Here is a 22,891-nt window from a genome sequence, read left to right as displayed (position 1 = left end):
CAACTCGGGACGGGTGGACGGCCTCCATTGATTGAAATAGTGACTGGATTTGCGATATCTGGACCTCGAAATGAACAACCTGAGGCTAGCTCGGCCGACATTTGATGGTGTTTAACGTTTATCATCTCATGCTGCAAAAAAAGCTAGCATAATGCTAACATTCACTTTGAGATGGCTGTGGAAAAAACTAATTGGAAGTTTAACTAAGGCATCAGTGAACGTGACAGAAAATAAACACTTAGCGATCTTAATCCATTTCCTTCGTTACAAGGATTGGCGTGCTCGGGCCACAACGAGCTGTTCACGTTATCTGGAGCTGTACACAAGTTGACAGCTGTCCGTCCCTTTTATTGTGTAAATAGGTTCCCAACATCTGCTTTAGGAGCCAACATTGGAATTTACTCTTAATCTACTTTTCCGCTGGAATTTGTTCGTTGGAGGGAGGGAAGGGATTAAAAAACAAAAACACAGGAAAATCGAACACTCTTCCAGACTAAGGGGGTTTACTTTATTATCCTTTTGCATTTCCAAGCCGTGGCGCAAACTTTTTCCTGTCTTTTAACGTGCAAATCCTGCCATAATCCGTAGATTAGCAGATGAATTTATTGCCGCGCGCGCTGGCAAATCCCCCTCACCTTTAACATGTGGCTACGCGTCGACCACCTTTCATGGCGGATCGCCTCATTAGTGCCCTCGCGCCGAGGTTTTTTTTTTTTTCTTTACACACTTGTACATAACTCCTCCGAGCAATTAAAAGTTTAATTAGTAGATTAAAAATACACAGGCCGGAGTTTCATCTGCGTTTAGTACGCAGCGAAGCCCATTTCCAAGAGATGAAAGTGGCACATCTAAATTATTAGCATCGAAAAATGACTGGCAGCGCGGATGCCGACGGACATACTAAAAATAGGTGAGAAACGTTGTGAAGACGACATTATTTTTATCTGGAGCACAATCCCGTGCTGCCAAAGTAGGTCAACAAAAATGATTGGAATATTTTGGACGTGGCATGATCGATGATGCTTGGACATGGAACCGGGCCGCTCTCATTAGCCCGCCATTAAAAGCAATGACGCACTCTATTCAGGCGGCTTTTGTGAGCGTGACCCCGCAGCCCCACGCCGCTGCCCCCTGAAACCGCTTTGGCGGCGTCCCCGCCCCCACTCGCACACATTTCCCGCTTTCTTGCGCTTTCCCTCCCACTCTACTGCTTCCCCCCCGTGTGAATGAACTTGAATTGTAACCACAAGCAACCCCAAAACGGTGGATTTAGACTCCCACCCGATTGGGGAACAAAGAAAATGCAACTTTTGTACTTGTCACATTTCAGTTCATGTAAGTGAACTTGAATTTAACCTCGAGCAAGTCTCCAAACCACCACCGCTAGTTTGCGGCAGCGGCGTCAGCGCTTAAGGGGCGCTCGGGAGCGACCCCGGCAGAAAGACGCGATTGACGAGCAGTTTGATGGTGATCTCTTGGGCCCGCTTCAAGTTCGCATTCAAGGTGAGGGGAGGTAAAGTTAGAGACCCGCTCGCTCGCTCACTCAGCCGAAAACTTTTGACTGCAGATTCAACAGATGGATGAAAGAAAACGGAGGTACGTAAACACGCACGGCTTTAACAGCCTGCGGGGTGGCGGGGGCGATTGGGGGGGATGGAACCTATATTTGACAGGATGACAAAAGTTGGCGCTCTCAATGTACAGTGCTATCTTTGTGTGCTGCTGCAACGGCGGCTATAGAAATGCACGGGAGAAGGAGCAAGCGAGAGCGGGAGGGTGGGTGGGGAGTGCGGCTGAAAGAAGAGGGGGGTACACTAAAAAGGGGGCGGGCAGGCGGGGGGGCTTACTAGCGCACAGCTGCTAAACCAATGCCTTTGTGCAAGCCTGTCGACATAAAACTAAAAATTATGTCAAGATGTTAAAACAATAGTGTCAATAAAGTTCATTTAAAAAAATAAAATAAAAAAAAATCCAAACCTGACATGCTGAATTCACCCCCCCTCCCCATCTCTTTTTTTTAGCGCTGCCAATGCAGCAGTTAAAAATCTGATGGCAAACACATGCACATTTTTATTTTTAAATATTTTAGACGATGACAGCTCAGCCCGCCAACATCCTCCGAATGAGACAATTAAGCTCCGCGAGCAGATGATGGGGGAGAAGAAAAAAAAAAACTTCCACACACACATCTTGTCGGTAAATATTTACGGCAAGAATCTTTCCCATTCATTGGCCAGGCACTGACAAAAGCTTACTGTACTGCCTCTCCAAACTCCCCTCACGTATGCCCCCCCTCCCCTTTCCCTCCTGCAGCCCTACATCTGCGATTCATTGACTTCACAATTTACCACATGTCGAGCCGGGGAGAGGTCGAGCCTCCACGTGAATCACGGCGCAAATATGCGAGTGATTTATTGTTTTGCTAAAAAGAAATCATAAAAAAAAAAATATATTCTAGCGCGCTCTCTCTCCTCGCTGTTGGCAGAGCGTGAACAATTACATTTTGGACTAATTAAGCCGAGAGAATGCGAGGCCGCTAATGTCTCGCAGGCCCGGCGTTTGCGTGTGCCAGACCCCCCTGCCCCCACCCCCCAAAGTTAACTCGTCAAATGCAAAGCAGATTTTACGAGACGTGGAAAAGGGGAAAAAAATGTCCAAGCTTCCACCGCCGTACTTTTTTTGTCAACAAAAGACAAGACAAAAGGGGCTCTGCAACTTTGCGCGGTTTTGACGCCCCCCCCCCCAACTCCCCTGCAGACACCAATTAGACCCCATTAGCATGTAAAGCCAATTTGATAAGGTGTCGAGCAGCCACCGGCACCCGACCCACACACACGCAATCCTTCAAATCCCCCCAAAAAATCCATTTACAGGAGGGCAAACAAACGTAATCCATACGATGACGCATTGTTGTCACGACAATGCCGCCATGTTGAGCTGAGATACCGTGGCTCCAAGCGCCAATTAGAACGGATACAAAAGGATCCCGTCGTCGCGTGTTGCTGGGGACCACAAAAAAAAAAGCCACATGCATTATTCAAATGAAGAAAATAAGAAACGGGGTGTGTTTAAAAAAAATAAAAAAAACGGAGAAGCTATTTTTATTCATGCGAATACATTCCCGTGGCCAAACCTCCAAGGGGTGGGTCAACACGGACGGATGGGGGGTATCTACCTGTTGAGGTCACGTGAGCCCACACGGACGCACCGTTTAAAAAAAAAAAAAAAAGGCAGAGTGCAGCCCAGCAAGTTGCTTTTTTTTGTCCACGACTGGACACGTCAAAATGCTTCAATGGCACGAAGTTGTCAGCTTCTTTGGACTCGGCTTTCCTTGGCTAAACAAATTCCCGCCAGAGGTCACGCAAATGATGTTAACCCCCCCCCCTGCCGTTCAGCTTTAAAAAAACAAAAGACGCCCAAATCCAAATCCTTTTTTTTTCCCTCCATCATGGTTGCGAGTTGCCGCCTAACAGACAGCTAATCAATGTCCAGGTGAATTATTAATGGCGGCTCGGAGTCGAATAAATTGATATTAGAGCCACCGACCACTTCAAAGACGCTAATGGCTTGGACACAGCGGGGTGCGTGTTGGGGGGGGGGGGACGTTATTTACAGACTATCCGCAGGCACGAGGAAGTACAAGCGCAGACATTTTGTTTAGACCCACCTTGATAAAATGCAAGAAAACGAAACTCTCCACGCTTCCACCATATTCTTTTCTTTCATAGCCTTCAAATTTAGAGTTGTGTGAAATTAACACATTAAATTTCAACAAACGAATTTAAAATGTAGCGACATTTAATTGAGAAAAATTCTAAATTGGAGATGCTCCTTTTGAGTGAATCACATTTTTTAAATGGAGGGAAATCGCTATAAGGGATAATGGGGGGTATAAAAAAAAGATGACGCCAAGGTGGAATCAAAAGAGCAAAGTGCAACGCGTCGTCACGGGACTCCTCGTGCTTGACATTGGTGTGCGTGTGTGTCGGTTCTAATGACAATAAATGACAAGCGGCGATTGATTAAAAAAGAAAAGGGGTGTGGTCAAGTAAAATATTTTTTCTTTTCGATGAGAAAATACAGTAAATGATTTCCCAAAAAATAAGAGCAGGGAGCAACAATTTTACCCTCATCTTACAAATATTCATTTACAAGGTGCGCACAATAGAAAATGGAGGAAACAAAATAGGTGGTGCAGAAAAGGGGGGTGCGGGGTGTATTGCGGCTTGCAGAGTTCCAATTTCCTAAATGCCTCGCCTTCGCCTTAACCTTGTAAAATGAGATGACAGGTCCTAAAGCACTCCACTTGTAATTGCAAACGTTTAAAATAAAATAAGGGGAGCGTGTAAAAAGGGAGGAAAGTGGGTGAAGGGGGGTAACGGCGCTTAAGGCTCGCCGGAGCCCCGGTGGGAATCGACGAGGAGCATAATTAAAGCCCGGCTAAATAAATAACATGAATTTATTGATGAACTTTACATTTGCAGATGCTCGACGTCACCGAATAAAATAGAAACAATCCTCTGAATGAATGAAAACAATCAAAATGGCTGGATAAGCCCTTTACCTCCTCTTATTATTATTTTTGGGCACATGCAAATAGCTGCACACTTGCAGCTCATTTGCATATTTCATTGGTGCAGCTTTCACATTGTGGAGGAAAAAAGGGCATTTTTGATGAGGGCTGAACAAACACCAGCCAAATGCATCATTCATTAACTAAAGAAGTGCATTGCAATTTTGATTATTATTATTTTTTAATCACGAATAATAACAACGATGACTATTTTAATACATAAAATTAAATATGCACAGCAACTTATTGCCCATTTTACGTTAGCCACTTAGCATGCTAGCAGCGATGACAGCCGCGCCAACTGTACACTTCACGGACAGTGGCAAAAATTCGACTTTTGCAATACATTTGCACTTTTGCACCCTTCCCCGAGACGGCCGCCGGTGGCAAGGCTCGCCCGCGTGTCGCGTCGGTGTGTTGCAGGGAAAACAACCGAAAATAAAGAGGTCAACTTACTGTGCGTGCTGTGGGGGAAAGTGATCCGTTGGGGAGGTAGGGGCTGCTGAGATCGGGGATCATAATAAACGGGTAGCCCGGGTACGGTGGGCTCTTGAACAGCCCTCCATCTTGCCTTTTCGCTGCTAACATGGCGGTTGTGGTTGAGGCAGAAAGAAAGAGAAGAAAGGGGCAAAAGTTTTTTAACAATAACCCAAAAGACACAAACAAGCGCGGGGGTGTCTCAAATGGAAACCAAGAACTCACCTTCCTCTAAACTTTCTCGCGTTTTGTCTCTGAAAGTTTCAGACCTCGGCGGAGGCCGTCTCTCCGCCTTGAGAGAGGTTGGCGTGGGTGGGGGGGGGACAAAAGTAAAAACCAAACAGTAGTGAAACACAGAAATTGCGTTAGCGGGGCCCCGAGGCACAACTTTCGCTACGGTTTAGCCGCCTCACAAGCCGCAGGCGGCGGCCACTCGCCTCGGAGTTGTCCGGGGGGTGGCGGCGGTGCAGCTGCGTGCAGCTCCAAAACTTACCTCCGAGTCGGACGAGCTGTTCTGATTTGTTTCCGACTCGTTGACGAGCGACGACTTGACGTCCGCTAAATCCCTTTCGGCCGACGAGTTCTCTGAGATTTTCTCCTCCTGCTCCCCTTCGTCTTTGAAGGAGATCATCTCATCGTTGGCGCCCAGGTCGTCCCCTCCACCGCCGTTAAGTTGCGGCATGTCGCTGCGTTTTTTCCCCCCCACGAGCTTCACTAAAGGCGGCTAGCTTGCTGCTGCTGCTCTCGGTAGTGGTGGTGGGGGGAAAACCTCCAAAAGGAGAAACTTTTGCTCTTTTTCGAAAAAGGACCCCTCGCCGTCGAAAAAAGTGCCACTTTCCGCGACTTCGGGGGTGTCGTTGGTGGCGTTGCCCCCCTCCAGTTGGGGAGAAAAAAAAACACACACACGCACCCGCACGCAGAGACACACAGCGTGTGGCGTTCGCGGTCCCACAGAAAAAAAGTCCCAAAAAGAAAAAAAGAAGGGCGCTCTTGGTGGAAAAGGGGAAGCCGGAGAAGGAGCCGCGGTGCTCGGATTGAGAGAGTTGAAGTTGGTCGGAGTGGTTTTCAGTTCAAAGGCGGCGCTGATTGACAGATAGAGAGGGATGGAAATAGAGAGAGTCTGGATTCGGGATTATTGACAGGGAGAAACACACAAGAAACTAATGAGATTCAAACAGGGAGGGACTTGAAGTGACGTTTTCATAAATAGAAAAAAAAGAAAAGAGGAGGAGAGAGAGAGCGAGAGAGAGAGAGAAAGCGAGAGAGAGAGAGAGAGAGAGGAAGCCGGCTGTGATGGAGCATGTGAGACAGGACAGTGAAGGCAACACTGCAGGAAAAAGAAAAGGAGTTGTTGCACACATGAGAAAAAAAAAATAAAAGCACACATGGGCGGGCTCAAACAAGAACGAGCTTCACCATTCCCTCACCCTCACATATATTTACATTTTTAAATATTTCACCATCTTCCTCTGCTCAAAGGCCTGCTTGGGAAAAAAGGAAGAGGGAAAAAAAGCACGATGAACCCTTGTTTGGTGTGCACTGATCTATTTTTTCATCATATTAGGTAACATTTCCTCACAGAGATTCTTTTTTTTTCCCATGTTGCACCCTTCCTGAGTGGCAGGTGAGATGTCCTGTGGGACTAACCTGAATTCCTCACGGCTGCTCAAAGTCTTTTGTTTAAATTCCATTTTGTATCGTCATCTTCTGCAGGTGGACTGGACAAAAATGAAACTGCAGCACATTCAAAAAAGAAGAAACGTGCATGCTTGGAGTCTTTTTTTTTTTTCTTTACTTGGCACCATTTTGCAACCTTCTCGCTCAGAAGGTTAACAAAAGAGAATTGTTTAAACATCTGCACATGAATTATAATTTGGAAATTAAATGCATATTTAAAAATGAGAAAGAAAAGAAAGATGTGCTGTTTTCTATTTTGAGGTCAAATATTATGATAATTATTATTATTTAAAAATCGTTTTGCAGTCATTTATTTGAGACAAAAGGTTCAAAAATACAGTTGTGGAAACAGATTAGAATACAAGAAAGGCATTTCTATTTAAACTGGGACGTTGACAAAGAAATGCTCTGCCCACTGCATCAGCTGTTCCCAATTTGTAAATAAAACAATTCCATCTTTAAGCTGTTTATTCCAAAGACATTTTTAACACGTGAACGGAGATTAAAATAAAATAATAAAATAAACACATTAGGGTTTTTTTTTTTTTTTTTACGTCCAGCTATTTATTTTCAAACGTAAATTACAATACAAAAAAACACCCTATTACCTGTAATGTAAATAAAAGGAGGAAGAAGGAGGGGGCATAATCCTGCATCCTTTTCCTGGGGCTTGTGTGTGTGTGTATGTGTGTGTGTGTGTGTGTGTGTGTGTGTGTGTGTGTGTGTGTGTGTGTGTGTGTGTGTGTGTGTGTGTGTGTGTGTGTGTGTGTGTGTGTGTGTGCGCGTGATATAAATCAATGATGAGCGCCGCTTACCTTATCTCCTTATTTCAGAACATGCCGTCTCTCTTTTGAGCTGTGATTTCATGCAACCATCTACAGTGAAATTCACATGGACGACAAACAAATGACACAAATCTAAACATGACATTAGAGAATGTGCGTGCATGTAAAAGCTGCACACACACACACACACATATGTTCCCTTCAGCTCAGGGCCCACATGTTCCAGGCCAAAGCAGCCGAGTGCCGAGCGGTTGTCGCTTGGGCCTGCGAATGTCCGGCCTGACTGTTGTTGTGACTTCAATCCAAATAAAATTGCTTAACATTATACAAATTGATTCTCAACTGTGCCTTTTGGATGTCATTTAAAGTCATAATTACAGATTTTTTTTCATACCTTGTGTCGTAATTTGTCCGCAATGCAATAAGATGCTTCCCATTTTAATTAGTAGCTGTGCTAATCTTTGCACAAAGGGATTTGGATTCTGCACATCAAAATAGAGAAGCGAGAGCTGACCATCCAGTCATTATGCAAACATGTGGCCTCAAATGTACCCCAAATATACAGATAGATAGAATTAGATATATTTTTCTCTTTAATATGCTGCGAGAATAGCAAGCCTGCTCCCTTGGCCCCTCAGCGCACTAATCATTAGAGGAAAAAAAGGAAATAAAAAGCTTCTGTATGCAGCCGTTACATCTGAGCACGTCACTAAAATAAATGTAAAAGTGAATTGTTTACCAAAGCCTTAAGGGCTATTTTATGCAGTGGTGTGTGTGGTTTTTTTTTAAAAATGAAATAAAAGGGTGCTCAGCCATACAGTATAGCGACTTTGCTTGAGCCTCGTTAATTCAATCAAAATGAAACGTGGGCCGCTTTGGTGTTTTTTGCACAAATATTAACTGCAATACTAATTTAACGGCAAAATCAGTTCCACAGGGCTCCCTACTAGGGCCATGGACCTTTGACCAATTTGGAGAGGAAAATAGCAAAAGTAATGGCAAGCGAAATGCTTGGCATCAGCAAAGAAAAAAAAAAAGCAGACGTGGGTCTTGTTGACCCCACCCCCAAGCAAATCCAACATCTTGTCTTTTGGGGTTTGAAAAGGGACAAAGTGTCCTTTTAGAGGCCGGGAGCATGTTGTTGAAGACTCTTCCTCAAACAGGAAGCGGGAGTTGTGTTTTGTGATACAAGCAAAAGAGGTAAGAGGGTCTTCTTCAACGTCCTCCAACAACATTCCAGGCCTTTAGAAAAAGCACAATTGAATTGCCTTCCTTTGGGGCGCCTCAACAGGGCCAAAGACTTTTTGCAAGCCCATTTGGAATGAATGCACTGAGGGCTCCAAAATTGCTGCCTTGAAATTTCTCAAATCAGCTTCAACCCCCAAAAAACTCATGCATGATCAAATTTTGCCGAAATGGAACTTGAGACTTGACCCCCACGCGAACAACATGAACTTTAGCAAACAAGTCAGCTTGTCAATTGCCATAGATGCCCGCCGAGCTTTTTGCATTTCCAACCGTTGTTGTGCTTTGGTCAGTTTTTTCCCCTCCCCTTTCAATTTGACGCTCATTTGCTCATTTTGCATTTGTGGCTGATTTTCTTCCATTGCGGATGACTCTCGGAAAAGAATCTTTTTCTTTGTTGATTTTTTTTTTTGACGCCGCACACTGATTAACGAGCGGCACAATGGCGGCTGACCTTTAGTCAAACGGCGACACAAACGAGAGCAACGTGTGGCGTTCATTAGCCGGAGGGACGGCGTCTCGGGGCCATTGTGCAATGTCAAAAGGGACGGCAAACATCATCAAGGTTACGCTGGCGAGAGAGCGCATTATATAATAAAGGACGGGGAAAGTGGCGCAAACGCAGTCAATGTATTCAACAGAATGTTTACAAAGTTGGTTTCATTTCCAAAGGTACTCCCACGCTTGCAGCGAAGAAGACGCAATCACAGCTTACGTTTGTGTACTCCGAGAAAAATCCCTTTTACTTTGGGCCTTATTAGCAACTTGCTAGCTTTTTTTTTTTTTCCGTATGTAACTGTTGAAGGACGTCGATGGATGATTGTGGCGGTTGTTTTTTTTACATTTGCTTAGCAGCTAGCTAGTGAGCGATTCTACTCGTCTAATTTCCGATTTTCAAGTTTTTCCATGCGACGGCAACAATGGATGCGTCCGCCGCACACGGCTGCAGGATTTGGCCAGATGAATTTCAATGAAAGCGCCGCTAATGAGTTTTGCAGCCTTTGGCAACCCCCCTGCTCGCCCGCCGCCGTTCCTTGTGATGAATAATGAATATTGCGGGCCACCGGATGACATATCGTCTTGGGCCGGCGTCATCCAGCTAAGGCCATTAGCTGCTTGGTGACAAGCTTCTCGTGGGGCAAGGGCTTGGCAAACTTTTTACATCATGAAGAAGCATAGCAGTTTCTCATGATGTACATCTACTCAAATGTGTAAAAATTGGTCAAATTCAAAATTCCAAACATTTTTTTCGTAAGCTAGGCCACTATGAGAAATTTCATTCTATTCCGATCTGCGCGCTCGTTAGCTACCTTCCAAATTCATCATCAGATCACAGTCATATTTGATCAATATTAATAAGGATAGGCAAAACTCCGGCAGTAATTACCGCCGTCTTCTCAGGGCTTTGATTCGGACCGTTACGAACGCCTCGGCGTCTTTGAGATTAAAAAAAAAAAGAACGCACAGGCCTCTTCTTTCATTTTATAACATTAAAACCCAACAGGCATCTTCTAAAAGCTCTAATAAGACAAAGATTAGATTTGCATCCCCATACAAGTGTCGTTTTCAATTGATTAGCAAGCAGCCATTGATGTGGCGCAAATGGATGCTTTCCCCTATGTTCTTAAGGCCGCCTAATAGAAGGGGGCGGGCATCCCGGAAGGAGTGGAAAGGGGAGGGGGGGGGCGTTGCTACTTTGATGTTCAATCAGGAGGGGGCAAAGAAAAAAAAATCTCACTTCATCTTTGTCGGATACTGTTTGGTAAATAACGACGACTGGCAAAGATGGAGCCAATGTGCTGGGCACTTTCTGTTTTGTTTTTTTCTAAAGGGGGGGGGTGTACTGAGCAATGTGACACACAAAATTCTGAAAGGTAAAAGTGTCCTTGGCAGCAAACTTTGTTGTCTTTGTCGGTGCGCAAATGAAAATTGCAAGAAGGGCAGGTCCGCACCAGTGTCAAAAAGTCTGTTTGGGCACAGGAGCTCATCTGCATATGTGAATAATACATGCTGCTTATAAGCATATTAAATGGTGGGCCGTAATGTGACGGCTGGCCACTTGGTGTCATGTGAGGAGGAAGAGATTAGACCTCGCCGCTTAATTAGAAAGATGTCAAGTGTCAGCAGGTGAACTCGCTCCCGGGGGGGTCAGCGCCTTTAGTTTGCTGATTATATGCACAATCTATAGATAAAGTCTCATCATACGGGCTATTAAGGCCGCCGCATTAGCATGCTAGCGCTGTCCGGCGCAGGAGGAAGCCACGTGCACGCTTCGGCCTTTGTTAAGGCTGCACAAGTTGTCGAAATTTAATCGCAAACGCCATTGGGACCGCCGCCATCGTGCAAAGCGACGGTCGGCGAAATCTACATTTCAAATGTGGCCCGATGGGCAATTTGTGCAACAGCAAGCAGTCGGACAGCCACCAGCGGGCTTCACACGTCACAAAACAACAAAGCTTCAGAGTACGAGTCATGTCGAGAGGAGAAAGAACAGGAAAATGAGAAAATAATTCAAATCATACCCCCAAATAATAATAATAAAAAGTAGTAAACAAGAGAACACAAAACAGTCCCATTAGCAAGAATGCTAACATAACACAACAGCTTGCATTTTTGTTTGTCAAATGTTGAAGTGCGAGCGTGTGTGTGTTTTGCTAATTATCGGCGCCATCGAGAGGCAATCAGGGCAGCGGTGCGCTACGCTGCGCCGGGAAGTGGCGGCGGGCCCTGAGAGAGCACCTCGGCTTCACCTTGACAGGTGAGCCCGTCAAAGCGGGCCGACGCTTTCTGTGTTCCTGTCAATCACAAGCAGAGGCCCCCGCCCAACCCCTCTGGTAACCCCACCACTACACTTTCACAAAAAAAAAAAAAAACAGCACAAACCAAATTTGGACCTTTGGCAACACAGCAGACTGGATGATGTCATCAGGCCCCTCCTTTCTTTGCTTCCCCTTTTGTGAGTTGATTCAAAAATCTTTTCATCACACTGTGGAAATGAAAGTGGAAGCAAGGCAGGCAAATATTAGAGGGCTGCAAGACAATGTGTTCTTTCAACTGGACTCAAATGTCTGTAGTGAGGCTCAGAAAAGAGCTCAGTTGACATGGAAAGTCACAAGCCATAAAATAAAAATGGAAATAAGTCAAGTGAATACAAAACGAATCGAATCCAAAATAAATGAAAATACCATACAACAATTGGAAAGGTAAAGGCTCTGGGGTTTTAATCAGTTTGTTTTGACTTGGGGAGCTGATACAGCAGCCTCCCCCCCCACCACCCAACCTCCCCCTGCCTCCTCAATATTTCATGTGTTGAGCCCATGCTGAGTATGTGAAGGCCACGCTAGCAGGCTACAAAAAAAAAAAGAGCAACAAGAGCAAATAGAAGCGACTGCTCCAATCCACGTACAGAAGTGTTGCAGTTAGCTGCCATCACGTTAGCACAAAAACGCCATGTCATGCCAAAAACTGCTCCGTTGGAACACTCAATATCTCAATCAGTTTGATTAAATCACCAATTGCACCCCCCCCCCTTCCCAAAATCAGCAATGTTGCTTTTTGGGAAGCGCCAAAATAGTATCCGGATGTGCAAAACATCAAACATTTGCCGTTTTTCTGCCTTCTTTTGTCTGCAGCTGGATGTCATTGGAGAGCAAAGCAAAAAAAAAAAAGCCCACCTAAAAGTGTCTTTTTTCTCACTCTACACGCGTGTGCGTGTCTCGCAAACGAACGCGCACGCAGGCTTTGTTTTCCTTTTGAACATCCCTTTGATGCCGCTGCTTACTTATTTATTTATTTCCCCCCGCTCGCTCGCCGGCTCGGCCGGATGAGGCGCGCCGTGCGCCGAGTGGCATCCATCAGCGAGGAGCCTCTCCGGGTGACCTCCACTCCCTGTCAGCTATGGGAGGAGGAGGAGGGAGGATGGGGGGGGGGCGTGATGGGGAAGAGTGGGAGGCAATTGAGAAGAAGGAAGAAAGTAGGAAGAGCAATCGGCCAGTCGCGTATTTAATCCATTACAGAACAGAATGAGGCATTTGGCAGTAATATAAAAACATATATTAGGAACTGTCCGTGGTCCTGAAACGTTCTTTTTATAATTCTTTACTTTTTGGAGTAATACTTTTTTTCTAATGGCGATAATTTGGGTGCAGGATTGAATCCTTGCAGGAGGAAGCCACTGGAGCTGTCCATGGTGCTGAAACGTTCCTGTCGTTTTATATCCTTTACTTTTTGGAGTAATACTCTTTTTGCTAATGACAATATATTTGGGTGCGGGATTGCTGTCCATGGTGCTGAAACGTTCCATGCACAATGTTAGTTTTGATCCCAATTGAGGACTTTTTTTGTGTTAGTTTAGTTAGAGAATCTTTCCTCTCAGCTGATAAAAATTTCTTCCGCCGCCTTTTGGGATTGAACGATTTCATCATATTTTATTGAAGGGTTTTGTAAGGCCTAATATTCAGCAGCTGTGATCTATGGTGGAATGACAATTCTCAGGGTCAAGGAGGGACCGGGGCAATGGGAAACAGGAGGGGTGGGTGGGGGTGCATGTGGATTGATGGAATAAAAAAATAAAAAATCGGAAAAAGGGGACGGAAAAATCTCTTGAGTCGTCTTTAAAAATGAATGAGAAAATGGGTAAGCCCAGAGTCATGAGTGGGGGGATCAATATGGCCTCTCAACTCATGGGGGTCCTCAGCAGTCCTTGATATGAACAAAAATGTTTGCCTTATCCCTCCAAAGACGGCTGTTTGTTTACAGAAAGAAAAAGTCTCATTATTTGTAACTGTCACGGGGGATCACGTGACCTTTCAAGATTCACCCGGGATGGGTGCATTCTTCAGCTGAGATGTTTTGCAACAGTCAGGTTCTCCGCCTTGTACGTACACCTGGATGAAAGGTGTTTCACGGCAAACTTCCCGTCTGTCCATCTGCTCATCGCAAGCGCTAAATACACCCCAACGCCAGCGCTGAGCACCCCCCCCCCTCCTCGTTCATTAGCGAGCTCTTCAGTAGCCTGTCACAGCGGATGTGCTCCATCAAAGCTGATGGGCTCGCCATTTTTTCGCGGCGAGATGTCGCGGGTTATCACGCCGCGCTCAGATCTCGGGCTACGGGCGGAGTGTGACTGGCAGGCCGCCTTTTGAACGCGCTGATTCCTCCCAGTTGGAAATTTAGGATCGTGTCGGCTAAGACGCCGCATGCAAAGTAAATTGGCGTGCGTGCGTGAGTGCGACTGGCTGGCTGGGTGGGTGGAGGGCCGGGCGAGTAAAAGCTCCTCGCTCTCTCTCCATCAACGTCCACGCCATCTAAGGCGGCCTCTTTGGACCGCAATGTGATCCTCTGTGGATCCACGGAAAGAAGCGCTCAACCGCCGATGGCCGAAAAAGCCATTCTTTCCGCCGTACAAGCGGAGAACGTGGCGCCCTTTCTGAATGGCGTAACACTACACTGTGTGTCCCGCCAAGCGAGGGGGGGGGGGGGGACAACAACAATAGTAGCGGATTCATTGTGGCGCTCAAATGACACCATTGTTGCATCTCCTCGGGGAGTTGTACAAGGCAGGCAGGATTCTTTAGGCAGGAGAACCTCCCCCCCTCATGTGGTGCTTCTCCTCCCATCAACATTCCTTGTCATAGGAAATGGCTGACAAACATCAGGTGGGAGAAGAGAGGTTTTGTTTCTCCCACAGGAGCGCCCCAAGAGGATGGGGGTGGCATGACATCAGCACTTTATGGAGGTTTTTTTTCCTAGCTGAAAGGGTGGGGGAATGATGTAAACAATGATTTGAAAAAGTGGTCTGAGACACTTTTTCATGTGTGTGAGTGGAGGGGGGGGGGCTGAGATGGTAGGGAAGGGAGGGGGGGTGTAAACGATCGTTTGAAAATGCGTGGGTGGTGGGAGGGAGGGGGAGTGTTGGCCGTACCTACCTGCTGGGGAAGACCCAACCTACATTTGGAGGGGGGGGGAAAGTGGGGTGATATCCCTGCAAACAATTCTCTCCTCGCTGGTTTTTAATGCCGCCTCTTAACGAACATAATCGCCCGGCGACAGTAATGACAGGAAAATAAAAACATCTAAAAAGGAGTCGGAGCGGGGGGGGGGGGGTGCATAGTCGGCAGGCACCCCCTTTCCCCGCCGCCCCCCTCCCTCAGGTTGTCGCCGGCGCTCAATTATTTCCTTGTCAAGTGGCGGTGTTTTTAATGAGGCCCTGTGGGACTGACGTCTGTCAGTCAGCCCTGACTTTTTGACACCATTACAACTTCAAATAGAAGGCGCCGCCGCCCGCCACGTTCGTCTGACAGGCTGGGGGGATGGCGGGGAGGGAGACGGTAGGAAAGGTGGCAGGAGGGGGGGGGGAGACAGAGGAAACACAAGAGCATGTAGCTCGGCTGAACACACGCATCAGTGGCCGGTCATTAACCCGCCTACACGCACCCCCTCCGCGCTGCCTGGTTGACTTCCCGTTCCCGTTTCATGACAACATTGGGGGGGCCGGCCCCCCAGCACGGGATGGGAAGGCCCTCGCCCAGCGTGGGACGGGCCCCTATTTTGTCAATTGCTAATGCGAGACTTTGAAGCAGAGGATGGAGGGGAAAGGGGGAATGCGTCCCCCACTCATCGCAGAGGGAAAAAAAAAGAGATGACCGACCGCCGGCCTTGAATTGCAAATTTGACGCTTTTGAAGCAGCGGGGACAAGGACCACGTCGCACGTTCAAACTAGTGACGCAGAAGAAAGCTGAAAATCAACTTGTTTTCTTGATTGTACACGGAAGGTCTATTTCTTTTCTTTTTTTAACTAAGGATGCTAGTCACAAGTTTGACATTCCAAGTTGAAGCCATTCAAATAATTAACCAATTTTGGACTCCACAGAAAATACAGTTTGAGCACAAGAAGACGCCTTTATAAATAAATAGCAGAATCAAATACATACATAAACATTTCCAAGCTATACATGATTTCCAATTAAACGTTAGTACACACGCTAGGAAGTGGAAACGACGAGAGGGGAACGCAAATGTGTTAAAAAGTATTGGAACCAAACGAATCATCGCACATCAACAACCAAGAATGAAGATCTGCCCGTCATTTACTTTCCGAATGTGCCTTGCGGTGGAAGGGGCCAAGATCAACGCCATGAATCTATTTCTGTCCCCGGAGACGGACGGACGCCGGAGCATGACGGAGGAGAAAAGATCGACAAAAACCAAGCAAGAAGTTGGAGAGGAGGAGGGGTTTAAAAAAAAAAAAAAAAAGTCCTTGTCAGCCGTTGGAAAAGCTTGATTCATGGTGACCATTTGTCCTAATTACAGCCCAACAAGGCTTTTTGTCGCTATTAATCACGCGTGTGTGTGTTTGTGTTGGTGTCAAGATGGATGTGTGTGTGTGTTTGGAGGATCAGTGGCCCCGCAGATTGAAATAGATGGCCAGGATGATGGTGAGGACGATGAAGGCTCCCAAGACGAAGAGCAGCACGCGATTCTGGATGATCCTGCAAACACAGACAAAGACAAAATTCAGGTTTTAGAAACACACCAAATGTTTTGGACACTTATAGATGGATGGGACGTTTGAGTTCCATCTGTGCTTAACAAGGAGGTCAAAAATAACAATGTGAAAAACAAAAGTTACAGAGGTGCGCCTCCAAAAAGTTATTTGCAAGCAGGGAGAGAAAAACAAAAAACAAAAAAAGCACCTCTCTAGTTTGCTGGAAGTCATAAAAAGTGCAAACTAATGATGGAATTTACCATAAAAACATTTTGACCAGGCCTGACTTTGGAGGAGGACGGAGCGAGGGGTGGAGGCGGGCGGGCGGGGGTGCATGTGCTAAAATGTCGACAAGACAGATCGAGCGCTGATGCATTTGTGCCTCCCCAAAAAATTCTCCACACTGGCTGCCGCTGACAAATGAGAGAATTATCACATTTGCTGACATGTGGAGGAGAGGCCGAGGTTGGGGGGGGTGCGAGGCGCGCTGTCCGCTCCTAAGCGGGAGATGAATAACCCCCCCAAGTGGTGGTCATTTATCACCGGGGGGGTGGGGGTGCGCAGTCACCCCGGACCGGCTTGCTGCTCACGGCTCCATTTACACAAAGTGGCGGGATTTTTGCCTCTTTAGCGTCTCCCTGCTATTAATTGGCATGCATTATTTACTGTGATTATTTATTCCAGCCAAATACCCCAGAGGTTGTTAGCTTTAGCCTGGGTGCTAACAGAGTTGATATTACCGGATTAAAAAAAGATCTCGACTAAATGGTTAAGTCACACACTTCCCGTCCGTGCCTTGAAGTAGCAGCCGACATCCTCGAGCGCTCAGCGAGGGGGAAGATTGCCTCCGTCCCCCCTCCTGTCAAAACTGCAGGACCGATGCGGTTTGATAAGTTGTGTTCCGTCTCGCCACGTGTCAGGATAGGATCAACCATTTGCGTGTTCTTCACACTTGAACTTCTCCTGCCCGCCGCCCCCCTCCGCCCTTTCTTCCTTGCGAAGCCGAAGACACTTTGGCGCGTGTTACGGGGCCAGCGGAGCTCGTCACGCTCACCAAAAACACGCATCAGTGTCATTTTGGAGCCTTTCGTGGCCAGCTCGACCTTGACGTGCGCTCAATGTCAAGCTGACGCACGGAACTTTTCCACGCAGCCAAATTAAAATTGTTTGACAAAAGTCACGCTACAAAGTTTACGTCCGCGGAGGCTGTCAAATTGGCGCCAAAACATGGTCGAGTTAAAAGGATTGAACAACTCGTCTGCTTTTTAGTCCGACAGGTGAATTGAAGGTTGGTTGGGGCACACGAGAGAGAAAAGTGAGAACAAGAAGGACGGCGACAGATGGATGCGAGCGAGCGGGTGGGCGAGGGTCCATTTAGCTGCAGGGAGAGGGGGGCGAGGGAGAGAGGCCCCTCGGAGACCACATGAAAATAATGAGGACTTTTCTGTCAGGAAAGATTTACAAAATTGCAGCAGTGTTATTAAAATTTAAAATCTCCCATTTTTCCTCCTCCTTCTTCTCGCATGGTCTTCCCTTTTTCTCTTTCCCTCCGCAGCCTTATTAGGCGCTAACGAGAGGCGAGGTGCACCTCGGCGTGCGCGTCTGCGCTCCGACCTAGATGCCGCTCTCGTCGCTCCGCTACCTTGAGTCGCAACTTGAATTTCTTCCGGGAGCGTGCTCGTAACTCCAGCCCCGCGCGAGTGCAAATAGAATGCTAACTTATTTTTGGAGAAATCCATTTACCTCGTATTTTGACACCGGGAAAAGTGTTTCGGTCAAAATGGCGCCTTGAACTCTCGGGTAGATTGTGCTCGGCCCCTCCCGCTCGATACCCGAACAACATGTCCGCTCAGAACAAAGTTAGTTTCATCTTCTCGGCACCACAAGCCCCATCAAATCAAAATCAATGGCTGCCTGAGCCGCTCTGGCTCTCCCCGCCGAGAGCCTGCCAACATACGCCGGGCCAGAAAGGGGGAGAGGGGGAGGGATAGAGGGAGGAAGGGGGAGGGCAAGATCAATGTGCTCACAAATGGTTTGAGTGATGGACATGGCTGAGGGGAGGGTCCGGCCAAAAGCATCCACGACTTAGCAAAACTAAAACAAATAAATGTTGCACTGTGCTTCACACACACACACAATTTTCTCTTTTTTTTTTTTATGATTTCTTCCAATTCCTCATATGACGCTTGCGAGCGCTGGCCGGCTGTTAATGTAAATACACACAAGTTGAGTTCACGTTGCGCCCATCGCTCCCCAGGGGCCGTTCAAGAGAAATCATTTGACTTTTTTTCTGGAAGCCCCTTTCGGGCCGAGCAGCTGCCGCCGACAAGCGCCGCCCGCTCGTCCCGACGCTTAATTGCAAGCTGTTTACGCTAATGAATTATGGAAAGATCATCACTTGATTCCCCGCAGATGGAAGAGGGAGGGGGGGGAGGCGTTCCCAAAGTGAGGTGCGCAAGTTACAGCGCAAGTGGAATGATTACAAAGTTTGACTTTTTTTAAGCTGGAAATAAATGAATCAATAAAAAGTTTGATTATGCATCAGGCTAAAGTTGCTCAATTTCACAAGCGTTTGACCTGCTATGTTGAAAACGAATGATATCACGCACATCAAAGTCCAACAGGTTTTTATTTTGCGGGATGAGCTAGGATCAAGGTTTCTTTTTTTTTTTTTTCTTCTCGCTTGCAGGAAAACGCTACGGAGGCGCTACAGGTTCATCCATTTTTAATTGAGGCGGCTAACGAGGCTGGCTGACTGGCTGGCAGCAACTTTAAGACTGGGACCCCCTTCTCTCACACGGAAGATGAAAAGGAGGAAGAATGACGCCACTGCAATTTTTTCTTTTTTTGGGGGGGGGGTCACAATTTGGGGTCATCCTTTTGTCATCAACATTTGTCCTCAACGTAATATTGCCGGTCGACAGTTTGACGGACAGCGTTTGGAGGTGCGCAGCCATGACGTCCTCCTACAGACACTTTGACACGACAAGGGAGCCTTTTAGTCAAGCTAAATAATCCATGCTTTGCCATTAAATTTCCACACACACTTCACTTCCTTCCCTCTTTAAGATGACTGAGAGGGAAACTCTGGGAAAGGAGAAGAAAGGTGGACCGTTCGCAACGAGGAAGAAATATTGATTTCATAAAAGACTGGATGGTCACTAACGCAAGTGCTCAGTCCTGAAAAACAAGTAAAGGTGGCAAGAGAGAAAGTAGCCTTAGCTTTAGGACTTTCTGCAAATGCCAGAGAGAGCCAATCCATATTTGCAGGAAGCCTGGGTTACAAGTTGAGGGTTAGTGTTGGGCAGAAGCATCACAAGAGATGCCGGGTAACACACAATGGCTTTTTTTTTTTTTTTTGGTCACTGGTCAGCAGAGCGTGGCGATCCATCAGTATTCCAGTGTTGGCCACATCACAAGCCCACAACGATGCAACATTCATGGAGGTACTGTCCATCAAGTATTTATGATCAACTTTTTTTTTTTCTCCCCCCCCTTCTTGGTCACTGGGAGAGTTCCCTCAAGAGTAAACACCAAAGAGAAAAACAAAGGACGGAGAGATGGAGTCGGGGAGGAGTGGGGCAAAAGGTGGGGGGCTAAAGAAAGGCCACAAACATCTTTGGCTGTAAAATATTTTTCTTTTGGAGGGGCCGAGACCTGAAAACTAGGTCTTGATATTGGGGTCCCCAGGTATCAACACAAACATGGAGGCTGTTTGTGCCGTTTTTGTTTTCTTCTTCTTAATGCTCAACATCTTTTGCTAGCAACATTTACAACGGGAGCTATTTGACGGGTCGGCCTGGCTAAAATTTGGGATGTCGGACAAGGAACGGAAAACTGTGTGGATGGTCGAGGAAACTTGGGGGCCCAACAGGTAAAAGGTCTTTCTGGTTGTGCGGCCCGCCTCCGCCTGCCTCTTGCTTGCTTAACCGAGCGACCTGCTGTCAAAGGAGCCTTTGTGACGGGCGGCGCTCTGGCAGGAGGCTCATCAGATCCGGCGCTTGTCTGTCTCACAGAGAGGAAAAAAAATACCGTCGCTGGCAGGAATGTGCAAACTGTTCTGACTGGGCCCGGCCCGGCCCAGGAATTGAAAAGTGTAAAAGCGGGAAGCACGCCGGGCTCCCCGAATCAAACGCAAAGCTGCTTTACGCTAAACTGAGATCACAACTTTGACACGATACTTTGCGCTCGCTAGTAAAAGACAACAAGAAGCTGCCAGAGCAAACAAAAGCCACTTGTGACACCTCGTCGCGCGGCTGCTACACAAAGCCGACTTGTGACAGCCGCCGACGATCACAAGGGGAGCAGCTGGAAATGATATTTGCCAAAGCCGCCTCAAGCGTGCCCCTTGCCTTCCCCCCCGTGGGAGAAAGAAAGTGGGGCGGACCCTCAGGACAAGATGGAACCCAAATTTAAAGGATGCAAACAACACACGTAACTTTCCCGTGCCAACAATTATGTCGACGTTGTCGTTTTGTTTTTTCCCTTCCAAAATGGCACCCTAGTGGCAATGGCGAGGTATTGCGCACAACTGCTAATTGCAGCACCCATGTGAAACTTCACATACTTGGCCGTTCCTTGTGCAAAGTCAGCAGAAAAGGGAAGGGAGGGCCGTTTTGCAACGCGCCCTCCAGCCCCGCCGCAAAGTGTGCGAGCGCAACGCAAACGACACACTCAGCACACGGCCGGCCGACCGGGCAGGCGCAAAACACAAGCGGCATTCTTGGCAACGCTGGCGAAGCCGTCGGGTCGGCCAGACTCACTCATTTCACACGGCGAGGCGGGCCAAGGAGCGCCGACAGAACGGGCCAAAAAAAGCGGGAGGGGGGGGGGGACGCAGCCAAAAGGCCTCACTGGTCTCACTCCGTGCATTTGCAACACGGCTACGGTGAAAGCGCGAGAGGGCAATTGTTGGTCAGGCGCCGCCGTGCCACAGCGAGCGTGCGGCCCATTTGGCCGCGTGCGTGCGTGGCGTAGCGTGGCGCTTCTATTCTGGTCTGGAAGCCACAGCGCTGTGTGAAATGAGAGGGAATGCTCTGTTTGGGCAAATCTAATTTCAGGGCCTTGTTTGTTTTCACTGCTTTATTTTGCAAGCCGGAGGTCGGCTGCAAAAACGCTTTTCAGTTCGCAAAAAGAGAGGAAAGCGAGGAAGTCCAGTCGTCTCGGGCGCTTAATTGCGAGGTCATCCCCGCGTGGCGGCGGAACATATGCATGCCCGCACGCGTATGGACGGATCTGAAATGAGCGGCCATCATGGGGGGCGGCTAATTGCCGTGTATCGTCCCAGCGGGACCGCGTTTTGGGGAAGAGTAAATGCGCTTTAATTAGCAGGGAATGGAGCCAAGTGTCATTATTTACACAGGGCCGCTAATCTGCAACATTCTGCTGCCACTTGTTTCATGTGACAGAAATATTTGCAGGGGGACAGATGGGGATGCCCAAGAAGCGGCGCTGTACCGCTTCTATGAAAGACCCCAATGCCATTCATCTGGTCCAGAAGGATTGGCAGCAGCATTTTGGATTTGACCTGTTCACAAACTGGCTGAAGGTGGTTTTAGCTAACTGGATCTGGGGTCCCCACTCACTCTGGGTTGCTATTCTGCGCCCTAAACTGCCAAACTTGAAGTGCCTCGGAAGTTAAGTGCATTGTTAGTCCGCTAATGAGACGGTGGCCAAAAGTTGAGGACGCCTGATTGGACGAGGGCTTCGCTTGACCTTTCAACTTACTCCGCCCCCCCCGGAGCTAAAAGGAAACTTCCCAGGGAAATTCGATAGCATCCGAGAGGAGCGGGCGTCTCTAATTTGTTCGCCACTCGCACGACCTATTTTCCCTCTGACCGACCGACACGCCGATCGATCTACTTATCTGGGCGAGATCAAAGCTTCGCACCGCTCGTGTACATTTAGCCCCGACTCTGGTCCTCCCACGTTATGTCTAAATATTAATGATAATAAAGTCTCGCAGCCGTTGGCCGTGTCAGGCAATTACGGCCGACATCGATCGCCGGCTCGGCGCTGCAATTAGAAGCCGCGGCTCGTAACGTGTCCTGGCACATCAAAAGGGAACCGCCATTGATCCGCTCCTGGATCTTAACATTTACCGTTAGGAGACAGAAAATGGGCGGGGAGGGGGGGGGGGGGGGGGGACAATTGGCCTGCGTCATCTCGGAGAGCAACACTACTTGTACACTGGCAAAAGAAGAATGTTGTGCGATGCATGCGGCGCAGGAACAGGCACGAGCTCTCGTCCGTCCCCCGTCCAGTCAATAGACAGCGACGCGTCCCCATTAAACCGTCCGCATTCCGCGCACAATTGCTCGCAAACAATGGGGCCGTTGACGGCGCGACAGGGCCGGCTCTTTCTCTTTCTCCACCGTGCCGATAGCTCTGATGGTCCCGAGGTTTGCCCGTTGTTCTGCTTTACAATGCCGCGCTTCACGCCGCTAATAATGGACTGGAACGGCCGGTGCCAGTGGAATGCCGGACCCCGTGCGCACAGCTGATTGACTGGCAAGATAGGGAGGGGCGAGAAAAATAGGACATCGACATTTTCCGGGTGAGGCCCGTCAAATGATGAAGTGTGCATAAGGTCTTGTTTTTCCAGGGTTGCTTTTTTGCAGATGATATTTTTGCACACTGTGGATGCG

The 22,891-nt window shown here is 47.8% G+C and overlaps 2 protein-coding genes and 1 long non-coding RNA gene across 40 annotated transcripts in view; 1 reads left to right on the top strand and 2 right to left on the bottom strand.

Moving 5' to 3' along the window:
- tcf7l2 (transcription factor 7 like 2) overlaps nt 1–6,171 on the bottom strand; it is a 59,182-nt gene extending 53,011 nt beyond the window's left edge. For 7 of the 35 annotated variants that reach the window (XM_037278180.1, XM_037278190.1, XM_037278195.1 and 4 more), the window contains exons 1-3: nt 5,544–6,169; nt 5,276–5,342; nt 5,030–5,154 (exon numbers count right to left, since the gene is read on the bottom strand). In XM_037278180.1, coding sequence (XP_037134075.1) covers nt 5,030–5,154; nt 5,276–5,342; nt 5,544–5,732 — 381 coding nt within the window. In that variant the 5' untranslated portion in view covers nt 5,733–6,169. Of the gene's footprint in view, nt 1–5,029; nt 5,155–5,275; nt 5,343–5,543 lie in introns of all 35 variants that reach the window. The other 28 variants (XM_037278187.1, XM_037278208.1, XM_037278213.1 and 25 more) reach the window with 10 other exon arrangements.
- A 237-nt stretch (nt 6,172–6,408) lies between these two features.
- LOC119138385 lies at nt 6,409–7,189 on the top strand. Its single transcript, XR_005101140.1, has 2 exons — nt 6,409–6,674; nt 6,764–7,189. It is a non-coding gene; the product is annotated as an uncharacterized LOC119138385 (long non-coding RNA).
- An 8,444-nt stretch (nt 7,190–15,633) lies between these two features.
- vti1a (vesicle transport through interaction with t-SNAREs 1A) overlaps nt 15,634–22,891 on the bottom strand; it is a 50,595-nt gene continuing 43,337 nt past the window's right edge. For 2 of the 4 annotated variants that reach the window (XM_037278353.1, XM_037278354.1), the window contains one exon: nt 15,634–16,248. In XM_037278353.1, the coding sequence (XP_037134248.1) occupies nt 16,155–16,248 (94 nt within the window). In that variant the 3' untranslated portion in view covers nt 15,634–16,154. The remainder of the gene's footprint in view (nt 16,249–22,891) is intronic. The other 2 variants (XM_037278355.1, XM_037278356.1) reach the window with 1 other exon arrangement.

Source organism: Syngnathus acus, chromosome 19 (genome assembly GCF_901709675.1).
Source record: "Syngnathus acus chromosome 19, fSynAcu1.2, whole genome shotgun sequence".
NCBI classification, from domain to species: domain Eukaryota; kingdom Metazoa; phylum Chordata; class Actinopteri; order Syngnathiformes; family Syngnathidae; genus Syngnathus; species Syngnathus acus.
This window is presented reverse-complemented; position numbering and strand designations above follow the sequence as displayed.